The following is a 14,766-nucleotide window of genomic DNA, read 5'->3' as shown; positions in this document are numbered from 1 at the left end:
TGGGTGAAGTGTTTGATTCCACAAAACATTTTGGGTGGTTTCAGGAGTTAACAGAGTTGCAGCCAAATCCAATACAATTGAAGTAACTGGTGACCACTTCTTCAAACGTAAAAAAAGAAAAGAAAACAAGCATAAAATCCCTCAATACTGCTCCTGTGGTGTCATCCAAGTGTCTGCAAGCCCAGACATTCAAATTTGAGTCAAACGGCATCATTTACACCAGTTTGTTAGCCTAAATGTCCCCCGTTCTTCTCCTCCACCTAGTCACTGCTGCAGTTCAACTTCATCCATTGGCATAGTGGTGAGAAGAGAATGAGTGCATTTTCTTTTCTGGGTAAACTATCCCTTAAAGGAGATGAAGTTTCACTGTGTACATTGATACCACTAGTATATAGATATGCATATGATGATAATATCCATTTCATATCTTTTTATTTAAATCAGTGATGGAGGCCTGTTATGTGAATTTTTCCTCTCTCACATCTGGGTACGTTATCTGACAGAACAGGCAGCAAATCTGATAATGTTCAACATCCTGATCCTCGTCCATTATATTCATATGGTACCTAGTATAAAAAAGCATCCAAACAATGCAATGAATGGAGATGGGTCTCTGTTTTTCCACATATTCTACAGAGTGTCTCAAAGATAAATTACCAGAAACCATGCAGTTTAGGACATGACCAAATATATGTCGCTGTGTGCAGGAGCCTGCATCGACCTCATCTCGGGTCAAAGTCTGGCTTTATCTTAGATAATCTTATCTTATGAAGATGGTGCACTATTTCAAACAGAACATCAATGTGTCAAATTCTCTGTGTGATAATTTCATCTAGGTCGGTTTCCCATGTTAGTCATTATGAGTTGTCAATCAGCTCCAACCACACAACGTTTATACAAGCTAGTTTGTGGCTAATCTGTTTTATCCTCTCTGTACAACGACAACACGGTATTAATGCGATAAACAACTGATATTAAAACACGTATATTCTTTTTTTGTTTGTTTTGTTTCTGCTCATATGTGGTTGGTACAGACTAATTTACCCAAAATTATTATAGGCGCCTGAATAGAATAAATAAAATAATCAGTCACTGATTTGATGGGTGGATTCAGACACTTATTATAATTGCGGAATTTTAAATGTTAAGTACAAAGAAGTTCATTCATGAATTTAAAGTAACATCAGTGTTAACTTAATCCGCTAGGAAGAAAAATGGTCTACAAGAATATAAAAATTTAGAGGACAGTAAGAAATTGACATTTGTGTCATCCAGCTCCCCCAGAAGACCAAAGCGTATTTCAAAATCCTGGATGACATTAATCCATCTAATGAAGCATTGTATAGCAGTGTTCAGTTGAAATAATTATATGTGTGTTGTGTGAAACTTTAGAACAACATTTCTTCCAGTATGAATGGATCTCCGGCCATGTTTTCATTGTTGGCTTCAATCCGTAGGTGTAATGTTGTAATATTTGGCGAACATTGGTGTTGCCATGGTTAGGGTGGCTCATAAATAAAAAATTGACGCAAAATAAAAACTTGTAAGATAAGGAGTGGGTGGGCAAGGAAAGCACTGATTACAACACATGCATGAAGGGGTATTTGAATTTCATTTTGGATTGACCTCTGAGGATTCCTACAGATATCTAAAGTTGAGAAGTTATTTAATGTCTTTTAAAGAATTCCCTATCTCCAAGGGAAACCTATTAGTTAGAGTAGTGGAAGAAGCGGCAGGAATATTGTGTTACAAATTTCCAAATGTCTTCAATCACACAGGAAATACGAAGGATATGAAGGAGAGAAAGACGAAACATGGGGATATATATATTAGGAGTTAGGAGGGACAATAATATTTAATAGCCCACTCTGAAAATAATTAAATTGGACACTAAAATTAGATAAATAAATGAGGTATTTTAAACCCCTTTCATTATTGTGAAATTTGATGAAACAAAAAAAAAGTGCTGGAGAGATTTCAAACAAATTGGAGATCAGATCTTTTTCTAATTTTCCTAATCTCTATCTTGCTGGTTTTGCTGTCTAAAATGAAGAAGGCTCCTCTGATGACATATCATCTTTTATGGAGCATCTTCTATGAGGCATAGTATCCTTTGATGACATAGCAACTTCTCTGTGGCATAGGCTCCTTTAATGACATAGTGTCTTCTACTTGGCATAGGCTCCTTTGATGACATAGTGTCTTCTACTTGGCATAGGCTCCTTTGATGACAGTGTCTTCTACTTGGCATAGGCTCCTTTGATGACATAGCTACTTCTATGTATCATCTTTTATGTCTTTAAAGAAGCCTTCTTCATTTAGGAGCACTGGATTCCAAGACACACCCAAAACTCCAGCTTGATCGTATGGAACATAGTCTAGGTCATCAGCACCAGAGATTTCAGACTCAGAATCAAGACCACGGAACTACCAACTAAGTACTATTATATTTCGAGTTTTATTTTGTTGATCTAGCTATGGTTAGCTAGCTAGAAAATAATATGTCAACAGCTAGTTAGTATTGTACATAAATATCTTGTTTTTGATACAACAAATCATTATTTTCTTTTTTACTTTCTTACTTCATGAACAACATCATTTTTAATCACATGGGTCAAAAATGACCCACAAAGTATATACTGTAACATACTGAATTCTCTACGGAACACCTGCAATACATTTCACACAACTGCTTTTGCTCTCTGAAATGAAGAAGGCTCCTTTGATGACATAGCATCTTCTATGTGGCCTAGGCTCTTTTGATGGCATAGCATCTTCTATGTGGCCTAGGCTCCTTGATGACATAGCATCTTCTAAGTTGCATAGGCTGATCAGGGTACCGCAGCATCCGGGCCCGCACACCAGGCTGAACCTCAGAGACAGTTTCATCCCCAGGCCATAAGACTTTTAAACTCCTCCAATCTGCCATAATTCCACTAACTCTGCACCTTAGCATATTTGCACTATTGTTTTTTCTTTAGGTTTATATATATATATTTTAGATGTTTATAGATATAGATTTATTTATTTTTATTTATTTATTTTTATTATATTTTATATTTATTTTATTCAATATTTTTTTTCGCTTGTGATATTCTGAGCATTGCTAGGAGAGCCTGTGACCCAAGCATTTCATTGCCAGCGACTGCTAAATGTAAGTTGTGCATATGACAATAAACTCATCGCATGGCATAGACTCCTTTGATGACATAGAAGTCTATGTCATCAAAGATGCATGGCATAGACTCCTTTGACGACATAGACTTCTATGTCGTCAAAGGAGACTTATTCATTTGGGAGAGCTGGATTCCAAGACACACCCACATCTCCAGCTGAATCCTGTGGAACATAGTCTAGATCATCAGCATTAGAGATTTCAGAATCCAGAGCTGGGAATTTCCTATTAAGTATATACTGTTCTATTTCGAGTTTTACTTTGTTGATCTATCTATGGTTACCTAGCTGGAAAAGAATGCCAAAAGCTAGTTAGTATTGTACATATTTCTCTTTTTCACTATAAATGGATTGTAACATAACACTATTTCATCTAGATCACAATGAGGGAGATCCTGCATCTACAGGCGGGCCAGTGTGGCAACCAGATCGGAGCCAAGGTTTGAAAACACGTTTTAAAAGTGTAGCAGAGCAAATGTTAAATTCAGATTCGGGCTGCTGAATTAGCTTACTTGGCCTAAAAGCTAATGATAGCCCATGTTAAGTTTGACTTGCTAGGACAGGTCGTGCTAGTTATCTGGCGAATTAAACCCCTAACGTTTCTTCTCCTCCAGTTCTGGGAGGTGATAAGCGACGAACACGGCATCGACCCGTCCGGGATGTACCATGGAGACAACGACCTGCAGCTGGAGCGAATCAACGTCTACTACAATGAGGCGACAGGTTAGCACCATTGTGCCAAAGCTTTTCTAGCCAGAGTTAGATCTAATTTCCACAGGAGTCAATGTAATTAAATTCCACAGGAGGGTTGTTATTTCCCCGACCATCCAGCAGGGGGTCCTAATCCCACAGGCTGTCCTGACACGCCTTCATAGTTACTGTCACCGTTTCTATGATACAACAAATCAACAAACCCCAGCTAACAATGTCAGCTTTAACTTAACATTTATTAGACTGCACTTAAGGGAGTGATCGAAATCAAGACGTGTTGTATTATAAACAAATATAAATCAACAGGCTGCAAAATACGAGGGATTAAAGTTGATTTATAAACCACTGTTGCAAACATTTCACTCTGTGCTTCTTTGTCTTGCCATTGAAATTTTAAAACGGTGAATTACACTTGTAAAACGCCTTTAACACTATTAACTTGAGACTTGAAGTTATCATTTCACTTGGACAGTACGATGACTTTCAATCACTAGAAATGGACAGAATTAAATACAAACTATGTAGCGGAGTTGAATGTGTTGACCTTAATAGAGTTTTTCCTCTCTTCAAAGGGCTACGTATTTAATGACTGTTAACAAAATAGCAGTGATGAAAAAAGGGAGCGATCTTTAGTTGTGTATTATTTTCTATATCAGCATTGTGTAAATTGTCTGTGTATTCATATTCTTGTACCCGTCATCACCAGGTGGGAAGTATGTGCCTCGTGCAGTGCTGGTGGACTTGGAGCCAGGAACAATGGACTCTGTGAGGTCTGGTGCTTTTGGCCAGATCTTTAGACCAGACAACTTTGTCTTTGGTGAGAATTTAAATGCAAATATTAATTTGCCTTTAAACACGGCCTGACAAAATTGGCTTCATTTGATCTTTATAAATCTGAAAATGAGTTGCTTTCCACAATTCTGCAAGAGTAAAGGAGCCAGTCATTTTCAAAATATGCATTGCTCATTGCAGTAAAAGGAGTTTTACTTCCAAATACTATGAAGTCATTGGAAATAGATCAGGAATGTTTTTCTATACAGCTGTGATACAGGTCTGTATTTGCATGTACCACAGGCCAGAGTGGAGCTGGTAATAACTGGGCTAAAGGCCACTACACTGAGGGAGCCGAGCTGGTGGACTCTGTCCTGGATGTGGTGAGAAAAGAGGCAGAGAGCTGTGACTGCCTCCAGGGCTTCCAGCTCACACACTCCCTGGGTGGAGGCACCGGCTCTGGCATGGGCACGCTGCTTATCAGCAAAATCCGAGAGGAGTATCCTGACCGCATCATGAACACTTTCAGCGTGGTCCCCTCACCCAAGGTACACTTCACTCATTAAAGTGTTATCAGATGTTTGTTGCTCTACCTGTTTCCTCTGTGCTTTAATGGTGTTCCTGCTTCTTCCCTTTGTCCCCTCTTTCCCTTCACTCTCCCTCTCCAGGTGTCAGACACAGTGGTGGAGCCCTACAATGCCACCCTGTCTGTCCACCAGCTGGTGGAGAACACAGATGAGACCTACTGCATTGATAATGAGGCCCTGTATGACATCTGCTTCCGTACACTGAAACTCACTACACCCACCTATGGTGACCTCAACCACCTTGTCTCAGCCACCATGAGCGGGGTGACCACCTGCCTGCGCTTTCCCGGCCAGCTCAATGCTGATCTGAGGAAACTGGCCGTGAACATGGTGCCCTTCCCCAGGCTGCACTTCTTCATGCCAGGCTTTGCCCCTGACCAGTCGGGGCAGCCAGCAGTACAGGTAGGGAGGCAGGATTCCGTATCAGACCAGGAAGTAGTATTTAAAAGTATTTTGAATCTGACTTGAATTATCTGTCTCTTTCCAGGGCACTGACAGTTCCTGAACTCACCCAGCAGATGTTTGACGCCAAAACATGATGGCAGCTTGTGACCCACGCCACGGGCGCTACCTTACTGTCGCCGCCATCTTTCGGGGCCGCATGTCCATGAAGGAGGTGGACGAGCAGATGTTGAATGTGCAGAACAAGAACAGCAGCTACTTCGTGGAGTGGATCCCAAACAACGTCAAGACAGCCGTCTGTGACATCCCTCCCCGCGGCCTCAAGATGTCCTCCACTTTCATTGGCAACAGCACAGCCATTCAGGAGCTGTTCAAACGCATGTCAGAGCAGTTCACTGCCATGTTCCGCCGCAAGGCCTTCCTCCACTGGTGAGTGAAATAAGACTGATGTCATGACAGTGGGGAGAAGTTTGTGTTCTTGTGCTGACCTGTTATTACCCAAAATTCATACACTAACTTAATGCCCATCAGTAAGTATTTACTTTATGTCCATTGTTTCAGGTACACGGGCGAAGGTATGGACGAGATGGAGTTCACAGAGGCTGAGAGCAACATGAACGACCTGGTGTCTGAGTACCAGCAGTACCAGGACGCCACTGCTGAGGAAGAGGGCGAGGGTGAGGAGGAAGGTGATGAGGAGGTGGCCTAAACAACAGCCATGACCTGTTTCTTACTATGCACAAGTTTAGGGCTTGGAGACAACGATAAAACTCAAAATTAAACTTTGTTTAAAAATGTTCACACTCTTGCTGTTTCCTTCATGTTTTTTGCTTTTGATTTTTCTTTGTTGTTGTGCAATAATGCATTAAATGTGATACCATAAAATGGTGTGCCTTTCGGCATTTAATACATTTGGTTATCAAAATAAAATATTGAATATTAATATTAATATTAAATAATAACTTTAATTGATTAAAGTTACCTCGGGGCACCACCCTTCAAAGGAAGGGAAAAGATAGCCAATTTATTGATGAAGTCTCATAAAAGTACTAACTACAAATTTGGAACTCTGATTAACAATTAAATGAATAACTATAACCAAAATTACATATAGATAGTTTGCTAAATTGAAGGATATAGAGTTCTTCACAGTGTAGAGGTTGGCAAAATTAACACTTATGCAACATTAATAAAAAAACATTTGTGAAAGAAAAACATTTATTATGAAGATAAAAGTATAAAAACACAAATTACTAACGGTGTACTTACTATATAAAGATGTGTATGTCAGTATGCGTGTGTGTGTCTGTGTCTGTGTGAGTGAGTGCGTGCTTTCAAAATGGTGGCAGGCCCCTATGAGGGCAATAAACCATCCCCCCTAGTATGTTTACGACATGTAGCGGGGGTCAGAGAGATGTGTGAAGAGATAGAGTGTGTGTGTGTGTTGGTATTAGAGAAAGTTACTAGATGCATGCAGAGAAAGACTGTGAAGAGCATAACATCACCAACATTAACTTTCAAATAACTTAACCAAAATATCACAGTAACACGAATCAAACTTATAAACATCACACGGAATCGAATAAACAGTCTTTGCTTAGCCTAGTATAATTATTAAGCCCAGTTGTGTTACCCGTCCATGGAAAGGGAATGTGCTGTTCGTCCAGTGAAGTCGTCCTGCTGGGTTGCGGCTCTGCCTTTGTGGTTCTGCTGTGTGATGCAGCTCAGTGCTGGTCGAAGTTCTTACGCAGGCTTTTACGTCGCTGCAGTCCAGTCAGGCCTGCTTGAAGGTTGGTAGAGCTTGGATTGGGAGGTTTCTTTGGTGAGGTGAGCTGCAAGAGATGAGTTGAGTTGAAAGAGTGAGCTGGACAGCCACCCTTCTCCTCTCGGAGGGTTGCGTAGGAAGAGAGATTGAAAAGATGCTGAGTTGGACAGCCACCCTTCTCCTCTCGGAGGGTGGCGTAGAAAGAGGAAGAAGGGGAGGGAGAAAAGGGCTTATATTGGCCTGGTGACCTCATGGGTCATGGGGCCCAGAGTGACCAATAGTGGTTGAAACTTGTGTCCCCAGTCAGTTTTCACACCTCTGGGTGACGTTTAGCACCCTGGGAGACTGAGTTCTGGAGGCTCTGTTTTTTCTCCAGAACAAAGAAAAAAACATGTGGTCAAGGCTTTGACTACAAATGTAGGCCGAACTGTAGTTCACAAATACAAGGTCCCAACATTGTTTAAAGACTAAGTAACTGTCACACACCGAGCAACCATAAAACATCTGGCATGAGACAGTAAACAATGACATGGAAAAACTAAAACTTGGACATATTGTTGTAGGGGTGGGCGATATATCGAACAAGTCAATAAATTGCAGCTTGTACCACGTGCGATTTATAAAATGACTATATCGCGACTATCAAATATACATTTCCAGGTGAATGTTTCAAGCTGCATGAAATTCTCTTTGAGTTTCGCTTCTCTCGCTCTCTCTCTCTTCTCCTGCCCCTCTCACGGCAGACTGCTCACTCCCCCGCCCATCAAGAAAACTCTCCTATGCGCATGTGTATTTGTGTATCGGGAGAGGAGGGAAGCGATTCAGAGAGCACTGAGAGAGGGGGAAAAAAAGTTTACGAGAGTTCAGAGACGGCTATTGAAGATGGCCACGGACGACTTGGTTTCCGACGAGAAACAGCACTGGATCTTTCATTTGGCAGTGGTTCAGATTTCGCGAGTAAGACTTTGAACAAAACACTGTTCTCTGCAAATATATGCTGCCAAACCATTGCCACAAGAGGTAGCAGTACCACAAATTTGTTTCACCACCTGAAATGCCATCCACTACAAAAGAAGAATGCCTCAATCTTCGCATCTCCACATCTCCTCCCACACCAAATAAAACGTTGAATGAAAAGCCCGGCAGCAAATTACTCTGGCTTCTTCATTTGAATATCAATCCCATAGGACAAAAACAAGTCCAAAATGGAGAGTGATCACGGCCGCACTAACAAAACACATCGCCAAAGACATGGCCCTGATTAGTGTTGTGGAAAAGCCAGGATTTCAAAATCTCATAAAGACACTTGACCCAAAGTACAATTTGCCTGGTCGCAAAATTTTTACACAGAAAGCGCTGCCAGAGTTGTACATTTCAGTAAGAGAATACGTGACCTACCAGCTAACAGATGTGACCCACAACTACGGATCTGTGGTCCAGCAGAACCTGTGAGCCTTATCTCAGGTTAACAGTACATTACATCGAAAACTGGGAGTTGAAAAGTTTGTGCCTCCAAACAAGCTTTTTTTCTTCATGATTATACAGGACAGCTTATTGCACAAGGGCTGCAAGATGCTCTCATGTCATTGGACTTTTCAGACACTCGACAAGTGTGCATCACCGCAGATAACGGGTGAATAGCTGTGGGCCTGAATAAGTGCGATTGGTGAGTATTTGTATCGGTTTGCCTCCCCCTGATGGGAAAATTTCATAATTTGTTACATTCAATTAAAAACTGTGAGTGTATTTTTAATGATTGTTTAATACAGTTAAAAACTATATGAGAGCATTTCATGATTTTTGTGTCCGCATAATGCACGTATATAAAATATAAATATTAAGTATATAATATATGTCAAGCATATATTGCCAGAAAACTAAAATCTGTCTAAGATCTGTAGAATATATATAAAAAGAATAATTAAAAAATATATTTTGAGAGTTAGGCTGAGTGACTGGATGTTGGATTTCTTTACAATGTGATTTTATAACATTTTAAATGTTTTTTTATTTTCAGAGAGAAGCATGAAATGCCCGTGCAGTTGCTGTTTGCAAGAAGATTGTGAACAGTTTCTCATTCAGTTGGAAGAGGAGGCCGGACCTGGCCACAGCGCAGAAGGAGCTAAATATCCGTGCCACCAGCTGATCAGTGAGTCTCCCACCGGGTGGGGATCCCGCCAGGAGATGATCGAGCGGGTGCTGGAGCAGGAGCGAGCCATTTCTCAGTTTCTTGACCTCAGACAAAAAAACACGGCATTTCGTTCTAACCTGGTAAGACCTGGAATACCTCGAGTCAGTGCACAAGGCTCTAAAACCCCTCGTCGAGTTCACTGATGGTCTATCGGGTGAGGACTACGTCACAGTGTCCTATGTCAAGCCTGTGCTTCATCTCTTTGTATATACTGTATATCTGTCTACAACCTAAACTGGATCAGTTGTCTGCCATCCTCCAGTTTGTTGAAAAAATATTGACACGTCTCATCGATTTGGTCGATTTAAAAGATTAAACTCGCACCTGGTTGAGCTGCCACCCCGATGAGGCAACATGCCTCTGCAGCGGCTCAAGTTCGATTCCAGCCAGTGGCCCTTTGCTGCGTGTCGTACCCCACTCTCTTTGCCCCCTTTTCACGGCTAGCTCTCTCCGTCCTATTGAACTAAAGTCCAAAAGCCCCCAAAATATACTAGATAAGATGCAACTCGTTCTGGTCTTGCCAATAATCTCATGGAGACAATGGACATATAGCAGCAACATCATGAGGCAAGGATCTGATGACTGTGATGCTTTGTCTGGATTATAGAGGGGTTGTGCAAACTCTCATTAAACAGAGCAGAGAGAAAGAATTATTTATGCATTGCCATGCACATCGATTCAACCTTGCTGTGATTGATGTGTTGCAAGAACGTGGAGTTACTTCTCTCATGTCACTGAGCAACTCTACACCTTCATGGAAGGTTCCACCAAAAAACAAGGCTTTTTCACTGATGGTGGTGGACGGTGGAGACACTGGGTTGGATTCAGACGAGTGATGCATTTGACCAAGACGCATCAGAAAGTGGAACAGCCTTCAAGGATCCGCGACCTGGAAAATGCTTTTTCGACGGATCATACAAACAGAGCACTCTCCACAGCTCGGACTAAGGCAGTGTCCTTAGGAGGTCATCACCTTGTACAACAATCAGACAAACACATGAATACATCCTGTCTCAGCATTCACTGAACACACTCAGCAGATCATTCTTTCTGATCTTCAGTGAGCAACCCCCGTGCTGAGCAAGAGTTTCCAACTTCCTCCCACCTTCCATTACACATGAGGCCCTTCCATAAAAGACAGACTTCCGCACCAGAGACAACAATGTATGAAAACTACTTTGCTGCTGCAAAAATCTCAAAATAGAGGGGATTTTGTGGATCTCAAGACACAAGATATATTAAAATAAACATTTTGTGTTGGGCCCACTTCCGTACGTGGATTCTTTTTTATTATGTATCCAACACACTAAGGGGCATTCAAAAGACAGAGTGGCAGAACACAAATATGCCATAAAAACTAATAACGTAGATTACCCTGAGGCATGCTACTTCCATATCTATCATAGCGGCAACGACAGCCTTCTAGAAAGCGGAGGCCATTGAGTTGGTGGAGCAGTCTGTTAGAGCGGCTGATCGTTTAAATAAATGACTTCAGAGGGAGACATATTGGATTTATAAATTCAATGCTTTGGTGTGCCCAGGTCTTAATGAAGAAATGGATTTCCGACATTTCATGGAACCTGGTCTACACCTTTCGTTATTGTACATGTTTTCAATGTTACTTCTTTGTTTATTATAATTACGACAGTGGCTTCTTTTTTCCACATGGTCTACTTTTCTATTTATTGTGTGATATGCTGGTTCTGCTGAGTGTTCAGGTCCTGGAATACAGATGCAGGATAAGGCAGATAAGTGCAGTGAAGAGTATTTATTATGAATAAAAAGGCTAACACAGTCCCTGGCCCTTTTCAGACCTGTTGTTATTAACATGTAATGTGTCAGCCCCAAAATTAGAATGTGTCCACATCTCAATTCCCCGGCTCTTTACACAAATAAACACATTCAGTCTTTTCTGTTTACAAAGACTGACTGATTTTGTTTTTAACCAGTCTGAATATACAGCTGTGTCCCTTTGTCAAAGTGTTTGTCAGCCTGTGTCAGTGTGTGAGGGAGAGAAATAGAGCTGAAGAAATCAAGGCAGTTTGCACAGCTTTACTATGAAAGGAAAGAATGAAAGATTTGACCCATTTGAAAAAAAACAACAGAATATCGATACGTGTCAGTCAGTGTTGATATTGTGGAGGTGGCCTCGAATAAATCAATGTCGGTGAAACACTGAGAACTGTGAAAATACAGGTAATAGGATTTCAGCTGTGTTGGCGGTGGTTCAATGTGGACATTTTAGTTCACTGCTAAAATCGTGGGACGACATGTGTCCCAGACCACCTCCGAATGCGTCCTCATTCCATCTTGTGTTCACACCTGTACCTGGAGCTGTCCACTTGTGATAGGATCAGCCAAGACAGACGCTAATTCCTGTTCAATCTCGGAGCCCATAGACTCCATCTTGACAACAAATTATGGGCCAATATTTTGGGTCTTCCGGTGTGAAGAGCAGATATTCGGGCCAAGATCCGGTCTTCCGTTTGCCATACACTGTCTGCAGTCCAATTCTTTTTCTTTTATAACACGCGTTTCTACACACAAAACACAACAGTGATAATGGTTGTAGGTGTTTTAAGACATTTCGGTTGTTAACAGCTATCTATCGAGGAACTAATAGGAATGCAGATAAATCAATAAGCCGATAGTCGATGCATTTCAGTCAATTTGGTTCCGTCTCTTTTGCTCTTCACACAGCCAAAAGGCTTCTGGCCCCAAAATCTTGTCCCTTGCCTACAGAGTCGACATTTTCACATGCAAAATCTGCTTATAGAGATTAATACCAAGTCTGAACAGAGTTTCTGGTAGACAGGACAACATAAAGCCCTAAATCAAAAATATTCCATGCAGCAAACACAAAGGAATTAATCAGGTTCACATCAAGACGGCATAGGTGACCAAAAGCAAGAGGTTTCTCAGCTTCCATGAACAAAGTGAAGAAAAAGACTGGGGAGCTTAGAGACGAGGGATACATGGACATCAGTGAAACACATTGGGAGGGCAGAAAATAACAACGGGATGAAACAGGAAGGAACAACCAGACGAGCAAAGTTAGAAACAAACAAATACATCAACATGAAACAGGAAATAATAACAAAGTCCAAACAAAGAGTCTACATTTTCAAAACTTCAGAGTAACCAGGAAGGAAAGGTCGTATCAAGTTCAGCTTCCTTGGCCATCAGTTGTCTATACAAGTCACGCTCTGAGGAAGACCTAGTGGTGGCAGGCAAGAACACCAAAAATGTCAAACGCTAAAGTTGCAAAAGTCAGCAGCCATTGTGGCAGGCCTCCTTTATCGATTATCCACCAGACATATTCATCCATATCTGGCGAAGAGAGAGCCATTCAATACATTTTCCTCCAGACGGACATTATCACCTCTCGCCATCCAGCACCACAGCCAGCAAACTAATGTATCGATCCCCAGTGTGGATCGTTGTAATGAAGAGTCTCTCAGGGACACTGCACCAGCAGCAGACAAATAACAATGGTTAAAGTAATGATCAGTGACGCTTTACAACATTTAAATTAATGTGCGTTTGCTGCTTTGTAGTACCGCATGATTTAAGAAACCGGATTTAATCCCCCAGCTTGATGGTCTGAGATTTTATTTTTATCAAAACCTGAGCAGGACAAAACCCATAAAAACTCAAGAAATCCAATATGGTTTTCCCACAAAAACTAAGGTAAGTTGTTGAAAAATACTCAAAGGCAAATCGATTGGCACCGAGCTTATTATGATCTTACAAAATGATTTTGTACGTTCCAGGCCTGAAACTCAGATTAAAGGTGGGCACATACAAAACTTTACCTTTTCAGCAAAGTAATTTCAAAAACAAGCCTCTAGTGTCAAACACTTCACGAAACAAATTTCAGCACGGTGAAGGTCAAACATCTAAGTGAAGCAACAATAAGTTAAAGATCTCGATTTTCGACAGCAATTTTTAAGATTCTTTATGATTTCACATTACCTGCTCAGTATGTTGCTTATGTAGTATCATGAGCACCTACTATCAGCGTACACGAGTATCCTGAATATCACATGAGCACAGCATTAGACTAGTTCTTTCTTTCCCACAAATGTCTGATACTAGTGGAGATTGTAGTGAAATTAATGAGCAACAATACTTGAACATGTTTTGTTGCCCAAATGTTGCTTTAATGAGTTTCAGCTCTTGGATTTGGTCTCAGGGTTCATCTATGAAGACTGTTTGTTGTTAATAACAAACCAACATGGAGACCAGAGAGACGTCTGGGGGGAAAATCAATCAGAGCCATTGCACAAACATTTGGCAGAACCAATACAACAATTTGGAATATCCTGTAAAAGAAGAAAAGTAATAGTGTTGTACTGAGCAACAGACATTGAACAGGTCAGCCAAGGACAGCAACAGCAGCTGTTTACGATGGGTCTCTTGCAAGAACACGTTCGCATTCTTATTCTGAATTTCTTCATCTCCAGAGAAGTTTGTAAATGATGAGTGCAAACTGACAGTAATTGTGTGGGCATGCAAGAGGATAGCAAAACTTTAATTTAATGCCCAAATGATAACATATAAGGCTACGCTTGATATCAAATAGTGAAAAGATGAACTTTAAGAGTTCACAGATTGAACTGCAGACAGGAACTGCAGACATTGAAATGCAGACAGGAAAGTCCTCCATGACACTACATTTTTCAATAAGTCAATTTGTGTTAAAAAAAACATATCGCCACAGCAAGGCGATCAATGACGGCAACAGGAGAAGCTGAAAGAGGTGATTTTTGAATGTAATTATCTGCTGAAAGTGGTCTTTTGTGGCTCGTTGGTCTAGGAGTATGATTCTCGCTTAGGGTGCGAGAGGTCCCGGGTTCAAATCCCGGACGAGCCCTTGTCCACTCAGTCTTCCACCTTTCTCTCTGGCAATGGACTGTCCACATGGGAGACTAACTCAGTGTTTATTAATTGATTGTTTGTTGCATTTGTCCTCTAAACTGTACTGGTACAATGCTCAATTCTAAAAAGACGCAGAGAAATCTTCAGAAACGTAGATTTGACATTTCGCAATATGTCTGGTAAAAGCTTGTGAAGGAGTCAGATGCAATGGTCTTTCTTTCTCACTTGAAATGTCAGAAAAACTCTCCATTGAGGTGGTTACTTTGGGGAACTTTCCTGTATAG

At 41.1% G+C, this 14,766-nt stretch overlaps 1 protein-coding gene and 1 non-coding gene across 2 annotated transcripts; both read left to right on the top strand.

The window, feature by feature from the left end:
• The first annotated feature begins 3,487 nt into the window (after positions 1–3,487).
• On the top strand, positions 3,488–6,410 carry LOC118101671 (tubulin beta chain). The gene is given in 9 exon segments (XM_035147610.2): positions 3,488–3,614; positions 3,789–3,897; positions 4,592–4,702; positions 4,960–5,204; positions 5,325–5,611; positions 5,613–5,645; positions 5,731–5,771; positions 5,774–6,074; positions 6,207–6,410. Coding segments are annotated over 9 exon segments (1,332 nt in total). The 5' UTR covers positions 3,488–3,557; the 3' UTR covers positions 6,355–6,410.
• A 7,995-nt stretch (positions 6,411–14,405) lies between these two features.
• trnap-agg lies at positions 14,406–14,477 on the top strand. The gene has a single exon. It is a non-coding gene; the product is annotated as a tRNA-Pro (tRNA).
• Positions 14,478–14,766: the final 289 nt, after the last annotated feature.

The sequence above is a fragment of the Hippoglossus stenolepis genome, chromosome 22, assembly GCF_022539355.2.
Source record: "Hippoglossus stenolepis isolate QCI-W04-F060 chromosome 22, HSTE1.2, whole genome shotgun sequence".
In the NCBI taxonomy this organism is placed as follows: domain Eukaryota; kingdom Metazoa; phylum Chordata; class Actinopteri; order Pleuronectiformes; family Pleuronectidae; genus Hippoglossus; species Hippoglossus stenolepis.
The sequence above is the reverse complement of the archived record's forward strand: the minus strand, read 5'-3'. Positions and strand labels throughout refer to the sequence as shown.